At 45.0% G+C, this 13,363-nt stretch overlaps 1 protein-coding gene across 11 annotated transcripts in view; it reads left to right on the top strand.

The window, feature by feature from the left end:
• Nucleotides 1-13,363, top strand: part of SRGAP2 (SLIT-ROBO Rho GTPase activating protein 2) — a 210,410-nt gene that overhangs the window by 183,299 nt on the left and 13,748 nt on the right. For all 11 annotated transcript variants that reach the window (XM_073319746.1, XM_073319744.1, XM_073319742.1 and 8 more), the window contains 3 exons: nucleotides 2,279-2,503; nucleotides 6,741-6,820; nucleotides 12,179-12,359. In XM_073319746.1, the coding sequence (XP_073175847.1) occupies nucleotides 2,279-2,503; nucleotides 6,741-6,820; nucleotides 12,179-12,359 (486 nt within the window). The remainder of the gene's footprint in view (nucleotides 1-2,278; nucleotides 2,504-6,740; nucleotides 6,821-12,178; nucleotides 12,360-13,363) is intronic.

The following is a 13,363-nucleotide window of genomic DNA, read 5'->3' as shown; positions in this document are numbered from 1 at the left end:
AATAAAAATCACCGTAGCTTGTTGAATTGTGTTGGCTCCTAATTGGATTAGCAGCACTTCCAAAACTAACGTGAAAAGCAAAGGACTCTAAATAAAACCCAAGGCTGACTTCATAGCAAAACTGAAAGTGATGTAAATGCAACCTCAGCCTGCAGACATACTCCCTAAAGTTGTGAAATCCTCAGTACTACAAACTAAATAGGCCCAGGCCTGGTCATACTTGGATGGGAGACATTCTAGAGTAACCCAATATGCAGCAGGAGATGGAAGTGTTTTAGTAGATTACACTCTTCCTGCTAAGTATTGAAGGGCTGCCCCAGATTGATGGTAAAGTCATCGTATTTTCTAGGGAAACTGTTTCCACTTGCGATAATTACGGAGCCCATTTCACTTGACATAAGCTTAGTGGAATGTTTGCTCACCTTGCATCCCATCTAACTATCATGGCTAAATATGTATTTTCATTGAGATGGTATTTTTCTTCCTGTCCTAAATGCTGTGCGCTCTTATAAACAGCTTTGGGCAATAAGATTTCTCAGAGCAGTTGTGCTGATGTGTTCCGTCTCAGAGGTGGCTGCATTTCTATGGGGAGGTGAAGTGATTCCTGCATGTGTAAATTTGCAAAGCACTTCAGACTTCTTCTGGATGCAAGCAGGTTATTAAAATAAGATAGTATTATTTTGATCTTACTGCTAATGTGACAATCTACATTAAATAATTCAGAGACTTGAGTCCTGTTACCTGTGTTTGAGGCACTAGTACATCAGCTGCTCTTGAGAGATGCCCAGTCTCTTATGTAAAACTGGGTAGTGAGTTGAAAGACCCTTATTAAACTGTTCCAGGGCATTTGTTGAATCCAATCCTATATATTGCAGAATTTGTTATTGCACTGCGGAAAACCAAAAAACATTCACAAAATTACCACTGTCTTTTCCTCCATCCAAGCTATGGCATGGGAAAGGGATACTTTGCAGTGCAAGAGGAGAAACTTTCCACAATAGTGCTGTGAAATTCTTCTACGCCTTGGGATGCTCATTCCACAGATGTCACTTCTGGAGTCATTGAAGTGAATGTTCCCTTCCAGCCTTAATAGCTTTTAATTATTTTAAGAAGTGAACTGGAAAATAGGGTCTTTCAAGGGGCTTGTTTTGGAATTTAGCTCTGTGTTTGGTGCTTAACCATGAACTGGTGCCTTGAAAGGGTTAAATTACAGGTTTGGGGTTAACATTTATTCAGGTTCAGGAAGTGTTCCTGTGCAGACTCAGTGTTCCGGCTGCACTTGGCAAATCCTACAGATCGGCTCCAGGAAAAGCAGCTAACAAGGAACATCTTGGTCTTTGGGAGGGGGTTTGGTTTGGAGAATACACTACCGAACTCACGCTACCAAGCACAGAGTCCGGCAGAGGAGATCAGGTTTTGCTCTGGAACTGGATGCAGGGCTGTAGTGAGATTATAAACAGCAGTCATAAAGCAGGATATGCTTCTGCTTGCGAAGTCAGCTCCCCAAAGCCTTTCAAAGCAACACAGTCCCCAAACCTTTACATCCCTTGCAGGTTTTTAGCTCCAACTGGCCTTGCTTTTCTACTTCAAAGGGCTTCAGTTGAGCGTTGGCTTATTATTGTGCTATTGGGAAAGAACTCAGTTTCAAGGAGGGTGCAAATGGAAAGAAGCAGAAGGGCTCCTTGGTTGCCAGCTCCCTTGCTGTGATGTGTGGAGCAGCAGTGGCTCAATCGGGCCTGCCTTGGCCTCCTGACTGGATGTAAGGTGTTAACACAGCAGCTGCTATGGGAGCGGGGTGCAGAGAGTCGACCGCATGTAAATAAATCCCTGGCATGATATTCAATCTGCGTGAAGAATATAGCTATTGAAAAGAGGAACAGTCTGACATTTCCTTTCTTTCCCAATACTGCGTGTGCTGATTGAGGGGGATGTTAGGGAAATGGAAAAATGCCTTCGCAATTGAATAAAGAAATCGGCAAGCAGCAGAGTTTTCTCTGTTTTTTCAGTACAGATTTCAGCTAGGAATCTGTCTTCATGCTAGCCCTGTCAGATCAGGTTGTCAGATCCGCGGAGGTGCATCTAGAGGAGTTCCTCCTTCCCCAGTAAATGACATCAGCCTTATTTTTCTTTTATTGACCCAAAACGTTCTATTCCCAGCAGAAGGGGCTTAAAGAGCAGAGCACCCAAAGCTAGCCCCCTTGATTTAGATGTTGGTTCCCTAGCAGGAGGTGTCGGTATTGTTGGCTCATACTAATCCTCTTTTCCCTGTCTTTTGCAGTTTATCTCAATTCAGTGAAGAGAACATGATGGATCCCTACAACTTGGCCATCTGCTTTGGGCCCACACTGATGTCTGTGCCTGAAGGCCACGATCAGGTCTCCTGCCAGGCTCATGTCAATGAGCTGATCAAAACCATCATCATCCAACACGAGAACATCTTCCCAGGACTGAGAGAACTGGAAGGCCCAGTCTACAGCAGGGGTGGAAGCACTGAGGATTACTGGTACAGTAGGAGCCATTAGGGAGCAGAGGAGGGGGGCCAGCACTTAGTTATGTTCTCATTAACTAATTGTGTGTTGTAGTCATACACACTGCATTTTGTTGAGTTCCAGGGTCCAACACTAGTCCCAGAACTTAAAGGAGTTCAAAAAAAAAAAAGGGGGTGGTGGAAAGAACAAGGTGGCTCTTGTCCTGTCAGGGAGCCAGCGACTGACATGAAATAGGCCCTGTAGGAAATAGCCAGTGAACCAAATGTCAAACCTGTGCTTCATTCTGTTGAAGGAGAATAAATGACCACAGTTAGTCTTGTAGCTGTGATGATCATACTCCCTTGGAGGAGGACACACAGCCACTATTTTGATGGTGTTTGTCCCTTATATTGTTCTTTCTTTCCTCATTTTTCTGCCTGTTCTAAGTGACAGTGCTTGAGGTACAGGGTTGATTGCAGTTGAACCTAGAAAGCTGTAACATGGGCTAGTTTTCAGGACAGTACCGATCGGGGGAGAGGGGGGGTGAAATACAAAATCACCATTTCCATCCAACCAAAACCCCAGGAGGCCTGGCCCTGCATTCTGTTAGAAGGCAGCATCTGGAAACAATTGAGCCAGAGCGGCTCCTGTCATCTGGGGTGGAAGGTTGTGGAGGGAGGGGGAAGGGAGGTGTTTGCTTTCCTAGTGGTTGAATTGATCTCGCCCACCTCCTGCTGACAGGAAGAATGTTTAACTGTCTCGCTGCCCTTGCCCCAGGAAGGCAAATGATTTTCTTGTATTGATATTAAAAAAAGAAGCAAGTCACTCTATTGGCAGAGCTTGTTGACTTTTTTTTTATACCGTATTACAGGATAGGATAACTCATCAACCATCTGACCACCAGATATGAGATGTGTGGAGAGGCTGTTTTTAACAAAGGGCTATTGCAATGGCATTTTGATTGATTTACTCTTCATGGCTTGCATTGGTTTTACTGGCTGGCTGAGCTGTATGGACTGACTTTTAAATCGTTTCAGAGACCTGTATTTTCATCATGTGTGAGGTTTCCCCTAGGTGGATGGGAGCTGTCATAAGGAATGGAAAAAGTTAAATGTTTAGCACGTGATTATTATCACAATTAATGTATTGTATGTGGTGTTTATTGTGTTAAAGTGTACATGGAACTTGACAGGGATGTGTAGGGGGCAATCCCTACTGCAAATACAGTACATGGTGAAGGGGTTTTGTAACTTGTGTTACTCTAGTATCTGGCTCCCAAGTGCTCTTTTCACTTAGAACTTGCTTTGGAAAACGTGAGGGTGCCTGGCTTCAGACATGCCATTGGATCCACAGCTGAGAAAGTGACCATGCAAAATCATGTCCTCCTATGCTGACGGTCACTGCATTTTGGGGGCGGGAAGGCAGAGTCTCATCTGCCTTAAAAAAAATACATAAAAATGTCCTTCAGGTTCCCATCACTTAAGTTGATATACTTTGTTTGTCTCTATTTTATTTCTAACTGTCTCCATCCCCGCATCCTCCCCCCCCATTTCCTACTTACGGGGGAATCCAGGGAGAGGTGGAGTTCAGCGTGATTTAAAATTCTTGAAAAAATTAATCAGAGAATCATCTGGTTACCATTCAAGCCTTGTCTTAGCTGTGGTATTAAGTGGTTGTTAGTTATTGCCTACAGGGCTTTCTGCTGTAGAGCTTGTACATGGCAAATTGGATCCCCTCTTGGCTGAGCTTGTTCATCAAACAAAGGGAGTTGAGTGCATTTGCACCTGAACGCTGCCTCTTCCCCAGCCTCAACGTCCACTGCCTTCTCTTGTCCTCACCGAGTAACGTACAAATGATGATGCTCCAGTGCAGAGGCCTCCCGTGGCTAGGAGCCATCCTTGATGTGCGCCGTGCACATTCCTTTCCATGCTCTTGCTTTGCGGCCGTCACTTTCAGTCGGCAGCTGCTGGGAAGGATTGAAATGACTTGCGCTGGGAGCCGAGAGGGTGGGATACAATGTTGGGTTTGCAGTTGAGATTTAGGTCCTTGATATGGGCACCTTTAAAAAAACCTATCACATGTCTGTGTGTCTGAGCAGATTGACCCCACATGAGAACAACCTCGTAATATACAGAATTAATTGGCGGCGGGGGGGTGTCAGAGTCAAGGAACCTTACATGAGAACATTAGAATCGATGAGGAGAACAGTTTATAAAGATGCTCAACTTGACTTGCATTCCTCTGGCAATATATATTGCCAACACTCCCTCAGTATTCACATAGCACTCCAGCAGCATAGCAGTCCTCCTTACAGCATCCAAGCACTCATGTGATCGTTGGAGAGAAAGGATCTCTTTACAGCAGGGGCAGGGGTTTTTTGGGTTGGAAGTGTCCTATGACGGGGGAGGGAAGAAATGTGATCCTGCTTCTCTTTTCACAGTGTTTAGATCATTAGAGCTATTTGTATGCTACATTACTTCACAATCTGGGTGAAACTTCAGCCTGTAATACTATAGCCCTCCTGGGGCTTTCTGTTGGCTTTAGATTCTTTTATTAAACTTTGCAGAGCCTTTATCCTGCCTAGTAAAGGATGGGCAAGTTAACGAGTGCCTCGTGAGGTATGGTCTTTGAAGAGGGCTAGGAAGCAGAGTGATTGTTGTGTGTATTGAGTGTAATGAGACCCTGGGATTGTTCAGGCTCCTCTTTTTTTCTTTTTTCTTTTTTTTTCTTTTTTTCTTTTCCTTTTCCTTTTTTTTTTTTAAACGGGGAGATAGATCTCGCCAACAGATTCTTAAAAGGAGAATATGAGGCGTCAGCGAACTCCTACTCTAACTTTTTCAGGGCCAAAAAGACGGATCAAGTTCTGACCGTCTGAAGAGATGTAAAAACTGCTTTTGAGATGATTTAAGGTCTGCTCAGTCTGGCTTATGGAGGCCATAAACCTGTCTACAAAGGGTCTCCAGTTCTTGCTTCATTTCAGCTTGAGCAAGCTAAGGCTCTAGACCAGTGTTTCCCAAACTTGGGACACCGCTTGTGCAGGGAAAGCCCCTGGCGGGCCGGGCCGGTTTGTTTACCTGCCGCGTCCACAGGTTCTGCTGATTGCAGCTCCCACTGGCCGCGGTTCGCTGCTCCAGGCCAATGGGGGCTGCAGGAAGTGGCGTGGGCCGAGGGATGTGCTGGCCGCCACAGGTAAACAAACCGGCCCAGCCCGCCAGGGGCTTTCCCTGAACAAGCAGAGGCCCTAATTTGGGAAACACTGCTCTAGAGTTAGCAGGTTTTCCCTTCAACAGTACATGCCAGTATAGGAGAGGGGAGAGTGTTCCTCATGCGGAATTGTTAGTGGTATACTAACAGAGCAAAGAAAGAAAGTCATTGCTAACTGGCAGTTCAGCTCGGCAGGGTCATTTGGGCAAGTGTGTGAATTCTCTCTCCTCTCCCCTTTGTTTTCCACTTCTTACATGTGTGATCTTTGCCAAGCTCTGTCTCATTTCATATACTAGATAGTGGTGCTTAGGCATCTGTAAATAGACTTATGCCAGTTAATCTGATATGGGAGTCAGTCATTTGGTGAAATTAAGACAAGTACATTTTAAATTGATCAGAAGAAAAAAATCTGAAGCATCCTATTAAATTGTGGAATAATCTCCTCTAGGGCAAATAAGATGTTCCGTAACTTGGGTAACTAATGAGAGCAACGGATAATATCGTGTAGAGAATAATCCTCTACTGGCAAAGATGATGAACTAGCCTTTTATTATGCCTTTTCCATCTGTAACATCTAAAATCTTCTGAGGGCCCTGTTATGAGATCTAAACTCGGGTTTCTCTGGTGTACATGAACTGAAAAAGCTACTCCAGGTGCTCATGGAAGTAGAGAGTCAGCTTGATTTTTCAACAACCTAGTTTTCAATGCATGTAAGTGCGTCCACTTCTAAAGAGTGCCTGGCACAATGGAATCCAGGTTTGGTACCACTGCGTGAAGCTCCTAGTATTCATAGACACAGAAATGTAAGTCTGGAAGGGACCTTGCAAAGTCATCAAGTCCAGCCCCCTGCACTGAGGCAGGACCAAAGACACCTAGGTCATCCTTGAAAGATGGTTTTTAAGAACACGTTCAACCTGTTCTTAAAAACCTCCAATGATGGGGATTCTACAATCTCCCTTGGAAGCCTGTTCTAGAGCTTAACTACTCTGTTCAGTGTGACTGTTTCTGTAGATAGTAAAATTACTTTCCTCAAGTGTAATGCATTGAATGTGTTTCCTCCCACTGTAGTGAAAGTCCTCATGGAGAAACGGCCTCAACAGAAGATTCAGTTCAGGATATAGCAGCTGAGCATCATACCAGCGATGATGGTACGTGATGCATGTTAGCTGTCCAGGGGTTTGGGGGTTTTTTTGTTTGGGAGTGGGAATGCTGTCTTCAGTTTAAATTCAAAGTGCTGATAATCTGTTGAGGAATTGAATCAGAAAAGCTGTTTGCAACATCCACCAAAAAATTGGAAGGCATGCTCTCATCAGGAACCTTTCAAAACTACTTTAAAAAAACCTGTTTTCCAAAGGTGCCTTCCCGCAGCAGCAAGCATAGACAGACTTCTGTCTTCCAAAATGCTCTGCACAGGCTTTTCTGCTCTCCTGTTGCTGAAATGGGTCTTTGAGCTGGGAAGCATGAGCTAAGCAGAAAGCCAAACAGTCAACATGTCCGTGCCTGCTCTCCCACTCCCCTCTCCATGTGCTGTCTGCCAAGCTTCTTCCCTTTCAGTGGCCTTGGCAGGCAGCCGCATGTTCGTAAGTTCCAATTGCTTTTTTAAAAACAAGCAAGAAAAAACCTCTCCTACGTTCTCCCTGCAAGCCAGTCTCAGGGACAGGGAATCCCTGCTGATTCTTGGTTTCTGTAGGGGATCTCCTCCACTGCCCTTCTCTTGGCCTGAGTAACTATGAGGGGATCCGAGCCTCACACCACTAAGTAGCCTCTGCTTGACCTTTCCAGCCATCTCCTGATGCTCCCCAACCTTGTGCAGAGTCCCGGGAGGAAGAGCCAGTACAGCCCCAAACTCATCGATTCCAGTCTCTCACCGCTGTTGGCGAAAATGCTCTCTTTTAGGGCTTGGGGAAAACCATGCACATGAACTCCTTGTATGTAGTCAGTACCAGTGCATAACAAAGTGTAACTGCCAGCCCGAAGCAGCAAAACTGACTCAGAATGGTGATCAATGCCCAAAGTCAACTGACCAAATAGAAACAGAAATGCATTGTGTTATAATGCCTGCCAGTTGTTATTGTCCTAGAGAAGTGCTTGTGACTAGAGGAGCTGCACCATCTTCAGATGAAAATGTGATTTTTTTTTTTTCAATTTGATTGCATGTCGTCTTGAGTTGTTCTTTAGCAGCCTACTCAGAAGCATTGGCTCCTTCTCCTGCGCTCCCCCTGCTGTCTCTGCACCAGTGGTTAACTGGCTAACCTATCCCATAGCTTGGACACTTCCATATTGGCTTACTGTTGCTGGCACACTAACAAGGAAGTAAAGACTGATGTGCCATGTTGTCTGCCATCTCTGTTAGAAATGTGGCAGTCAAGGAGGAAAACTAGTTCTTCAACAGGGAAAAAACACAGTAGAGATTTTTAATCCATCTTGTTGGGGGTATTACAGAGAATATGGGTGTAAAATGATGTGCCTCTCGTGTCCCCTTTAAATATCTTGTTCCTCTGGAAAGTCATAATCCCTTTGGAAAGCTTGGGAAAGCCTTTCCCTTTGTTCACCTACCCAGTAAGGAATGACATCACTCGAATGAAAGGCAGACTCTGAGGCCTGTTTACCCAGGACTATCATTCTATTTGCGTACGCTCTGATAGGTGAATGTTCTTGGCTGGTTTTTGAATGCTATTGTTGAATGGTTTGTGTAGCAAAAGGGCAAGGTGATTTGAGATGGGTTGTGGGCTAGAGCTGGGCTCCATCCCAAAGCCACTGGGGCTTGGTCTTGAGAAGCATCATGCAAGGTGAGATCAGTGTTGACGTGGAACAGCTTCCCACAACCTGTATCGAGTATATGGAGTTTGGCGCCTGGAAGGGAGGAGAACTGTGCCTTTGTCACTGCTGAGGGGTCAGGAGGGTTTTGTTAGCTGGGAGGGAAATGAAGGTGCCTTTTGGTAGCAGCGGGGAGGTGAGTTAAACCCCCAAGATAGGCTCTTGAGAGGTGTCTTGGCAAGCCAGCAAGCAGAGGGTGGCCAGAGATGCACCAGGTGAGGGGTGCTGGCAGAGCAGGATCTCTGTGTAGCCACCTGCATGGGCCTGCTCTGCTTCGCACAAAATAGTGCCTTCAGGGTTAATACCTGAGACAAGACAAGCGAAGGTTAGTGGGGCTCAGACCCTCTCTGAATTTGGCCATCAGTCTCTGAGAGAAGAGATTGAAGAGCCACTTGATTTGGATGAAAGAGCTCAGCTTCTCGGCTCTGGGAGTGGTGCTGAGAAGCAATCCCGACCAAGGGGGCTGTCATCTGAGGCATGCTTAGTAGTGTAGGCTGGGTTTGCAAACTAAGTCCTTTCACGCTTCGGTTGGTGGTTGAGTCAGTTTCTGGATGTGAGGTGACGAAGTTTATCCATCACTCATTCAACTAGCCACTCGCAACACACAACCACCTAGCTGGCTTCAGCATGCTACTCGTACCATGGGGGTCTGGTCTGTTTAGTAGATGCCTAGTGACAAATGTGAGCCTGGAAAATACTTCACCACTGGTCTCTAAGGTCAGAAGCAGGATCATAGTGCAGAGAGTTGGAGGGAATCAGCATCTAAGAACAAGGCTGTGGTTTCTGGAGCTGCCATTCTGTTATCGTTCATTGCGATGGAAGAGTGATCAGACACTTGGTGGCTGGGACTGGCACATGCAGGTCATTGATACGGTGAGGGTGCAAGTGCATTTCCATGTTCACAAAGTCATGAATTGGTGGAGAGACAGTGAACTGCTGCTCTCTGGCACAGACTTTGAGACTAGGAGTGGTAGTTGTGTTTGGCTTAGTCATTTGGTCTTTATTCCCAGTTCTTTCCTTGGAGCTTGAGCCCAGTAGGGCAGCAGTTGTGGAAATCTGAGTCTAAAATCACTTGTCTGGCTACAATCCAGAGTCCTAAAAGGCAAATCGGAAATGTAAGAAATCAGAGTGCACTGCTCATTTGGAATAATAAACAATTGTTAACGAAACAAAGATGAAATTTTTACACACAAAATCTGGTCCCTTTGCTTGTAACAAAATGTAAAAAATATGAACCTTACGTTTTTAAATGGTATGAATGAACTGGTTCCAAGAACCAAATAAGCAAGAGGAAGGAAGGGGGCCAGAAGCAGATAACCACATGCTCAAGGGAATCTGGACTGGGGGAAAAAAAAGTTTTCCAAGCTGAAAACAAGTGAGCTATTTTTCACTGATGCAAACACCTTGCAGGCTGGTGTGGTCGGATGACTGGAACCCTTTGTGGCTGTCCGTAGACCTGTCTGAAGTGTATAATTTAGTAGAAGCGCTGCCGTCTGTTTTTGTATTCGGAAAATCCATTATTCAAGGCTAAATCCTGCAAATGTTGTGCCAGCTTGGTCTTAGCCCTCGGTCTGTCCATGCTCTGCAGCCACAGACACTAATCACAGTTCTAGCGTGGGTAATAATTTTGTTCTGCTGTTGACTGATCAGACAATGGTACTACAGCCCCTGTTCACCTTGCAGGATTTATGCTGCTCAGAGAATCATGTCCAGGCCACTGCTGACCCTGCTCAGGGAAGCCCTCGATGGCCTAATTCCTGTGCACATGCTTTCCCCAAGGAATAACTTAAAGGGCTTACTTCTTGAAATTTGTTTGGGGGGTTTTTTGGTCCTCTGGCTGGCCACTGCACTGCCAAAGGCAGCCATGAAGAAGACTCCCCTAATCTCAATGGCAGGCTAAAGACAAAATAATGGCACGTCTTTCCTTGGCTTGCGCCAGGAACAGGGTCTGTTGCTCTGGAAGGATCAGGAAAAGAGTTATGTGATCTCTGAAGTGTAGTGCTTTAAAAAGAAGCCAAAACTGCCATCATGAGGCAGCTGGCCCCCAGCTCCTTGAAAGATGCTTGTAAGTTGTAGATCATTAGGGAGCCAAGCTCCCTCTGTTACCTGATTCCAGCCTAGAGTTGTAATTTGTATCCTGGCTGCAAAAGAGAATTTGCCAAGGGCAGAACTGTAAATCTTAAAATGATCCAGACAATTTGAGTTGGATCAAGCTGACTTTCTGGACACCTATACTGTCCTCCCCTCCATAGTATAAGTGCCACAGGTTGCTATCTGGTCACTGTGTGTTATGAGACTGCCTATTTTAGATTGTAAGCTCCCCAAGCAAGCGCTGTCTTGTTCCATGTATTGTACAGCTCCGAGGGCCCTGGGTTGTGCTTGATAAACAATGTGCATGATGAATCCAGTGGTGTGTGAGGCTCTGGAGCGGAGTGCCTTTTTGTGAGCTCATTATAACATGGAGGCATTTAATATTTTTATTAGCTTTCATGACAGGCCAGCTGTTGCTCTGAACAGATCAGCCTCCCACAGTGCCAGGATCTGTAGTCTTCTGGTCCCTGCAAGCCGCACAAGGCAGCAGAAATATTCTTCTGAGTAGAGGCCTTACTTCTGAAGCAGCTTGAATCCAGAAGTCTTTATTCCCTAAATGCTTATGAAAACTCCTGCTTGCCAGCACAGAAGGGTTCTTGAGCTGCCATTGGGGAAATTTATTCTAGATTGCTTTTGGCCCCAAGAGCTTCTTGTTTTTAGTGATCTTAGAATTGAGTTGTGGATTTTTCTTTTCTGGTCATGGTTTTTCTTTGATGCAGTGAGACATTTCAGGGTAGAAAATGTGGATGTGATAAACTCAATCCAAGAACGCCTGACCGGTTGGCACTGTCCACTCTGGCGGTTGTATGTAGCGTATGTGTAGCTACATACCACGTGAAAGGCTCTGGTGGGGAGAGGCAGCCCGGAGAGGCAGCAGGGACAGTACACTGATTAAGAATAGGTTTCAGAGTAACAGCCGTGTTAGTCTGTATTCGCAAAAAGAAAGCTGTAGCTCACAAAAGCTCATGCTCAAATAAATTGGTTAGTCTCTAAGGTGCCACAAGTACTCCTTTTCTTTTTGATTAAGAATAGCCATGTAGATGGGGAAGGCACTGCTCAAGCATGCAGAGAGCCATGTAGGGGTACGTACGCTGAGATTCTGGGATGTCTGCTCTATGAGCTTAAGCAGTGCCTTCCCATCTACGGTGCTATTTATATCCAGGCTAGGGAGGTGTGCGAGGTCTGTCTACACACCACTGTAGATGTAGCCTTAAAGAGATGGATGCCAAAATCTGAATGCTTGTGCCCTACCTTCTCTGTTGTTGTGAGGTGATGCTTTACCCCAGGTGACATGGTCATGTCCACTGTTGCCTCTAAGCTGTGCGCGTGTGCGCACACGCACACATCCTAAACCCTGCGCACACGGCAAAACACCCACACACACACACACATTTGCACAGAAGAACAAAAATTTGCACGAAAGAAATTTTTTGCGCACACAGCCTGTCAAAAATTAGAGGGAACATTGGTCATGTCCCATAATTGTTGCTCTGTAGCTGATGTCCATCACTGAAAGATTTAAGGGAGGGATTTAAACTCATGACTCTTTGTCCAACGCTGAGTGTTCATTAAATAGTCTTTTCCTTTCTCTCTCCTAGAGTGTGAGCCAATAGAAGCAATAGCAAAGTTTGACTACATTGGCCGAACTGCGCGAGAGCTGTCCTTTAAAAAAGGGGCTTCTCTCCTCCTGTATCAGCGAGCCTCAGATGATTGGTGGGAGGGACGGCACAATGGCATCGACGGCCTTATCCCTCATCAGTACATTGTTGTTCAAGACACGTATGTAGCCTTTTATTTTATTTAACATGAATTCTGTAATGTGGTATTACACCGCCGTGGGTTTGGCTCTGGTGTCTACAGTTTCAAGCTTAACAGAGTGAAAGTCATCTCTGCTACTTGTTTGTGAGTTAGTCTCTAGGAACACATAAAGACCAAGGGTAGTGACCACACAGACATTCACAAGTACAAGGTTTAGTCGATTTTACAAGTGTTATTAAAGTTACAATTAAAGTTATGATTACTCAAGCACGTAGAAATTCTATACAGACCTATGCACAAGTTACAAATATAGTCATACTCACATCTTTAACAACAGGGTTAGTGTCTGATGGGTCTCTCATGGCTTGATTATCAGTAGAGGGATGGCTCCTCCTGGAGTCTCCCCTAGGGAGCTCAATTTTCCCGTTCTGGGCACCACCTTTTTATAATGTGATTTTTGTCAATACCTACGTTCTGTGCATGTCCATAAGAGTCAACCCTCTTTTCTATTATTGGTTTGTGTCCCATGGATACTTAAGGGACCCCAATTTTCTGTAGGCTGTGTAAGTTCCCTTTGTTCTCATTAGCATTGGCGCACAACCTGTATCCTGTGGTTAAGACACATGTTGGAGACAGGCCTTCACAGTATTTTTATTATCTAATATTAATCTTCTGGGTAATTTTACACCATATTACCACTTGGTACCTCTTTTCCGATAATCTTAGTGGATTGGATTATTTTCCGGTCGCTTATGTCATCATCTCTTGTCTCCAAGGCCTAAAATAGCTAAGCTAAAGTCTTGCAGGCCTCAGCCTACAGGTTCTTGCGTTTCAGCTTGTCATACTCATGTCTAATACTTGGTATACTTGGTTCCTCTAAACACTGATCAATCTTACACTTTTATAATCCTACAAATTAACTCTAACATACAGTGATATATGTAATATAACATACTGAGTGATCATAACATCACACAATAAAGGGATAATAAACTAAAATCATTGGCTACACTTACATTACCTCC

This window comes from Lepidochelys kempii, chromosome 21 (assembly GCF_965140265.1).
Source record: "Lepidochelys kempii isolate rLepKem1 chromosome 21, rLepKem1.hap2, whole genome shotgun sequence".
NCBI lineage: Eukaryota > Metazoa > Chordata > Testudines > Cheloniidae > Lepidochelys > Lepidochelys kempii.
Note: the sequence above shows the minus strand (reverse complement) of the source record. Positions and strands in the feature narration are given on the sequence as shown.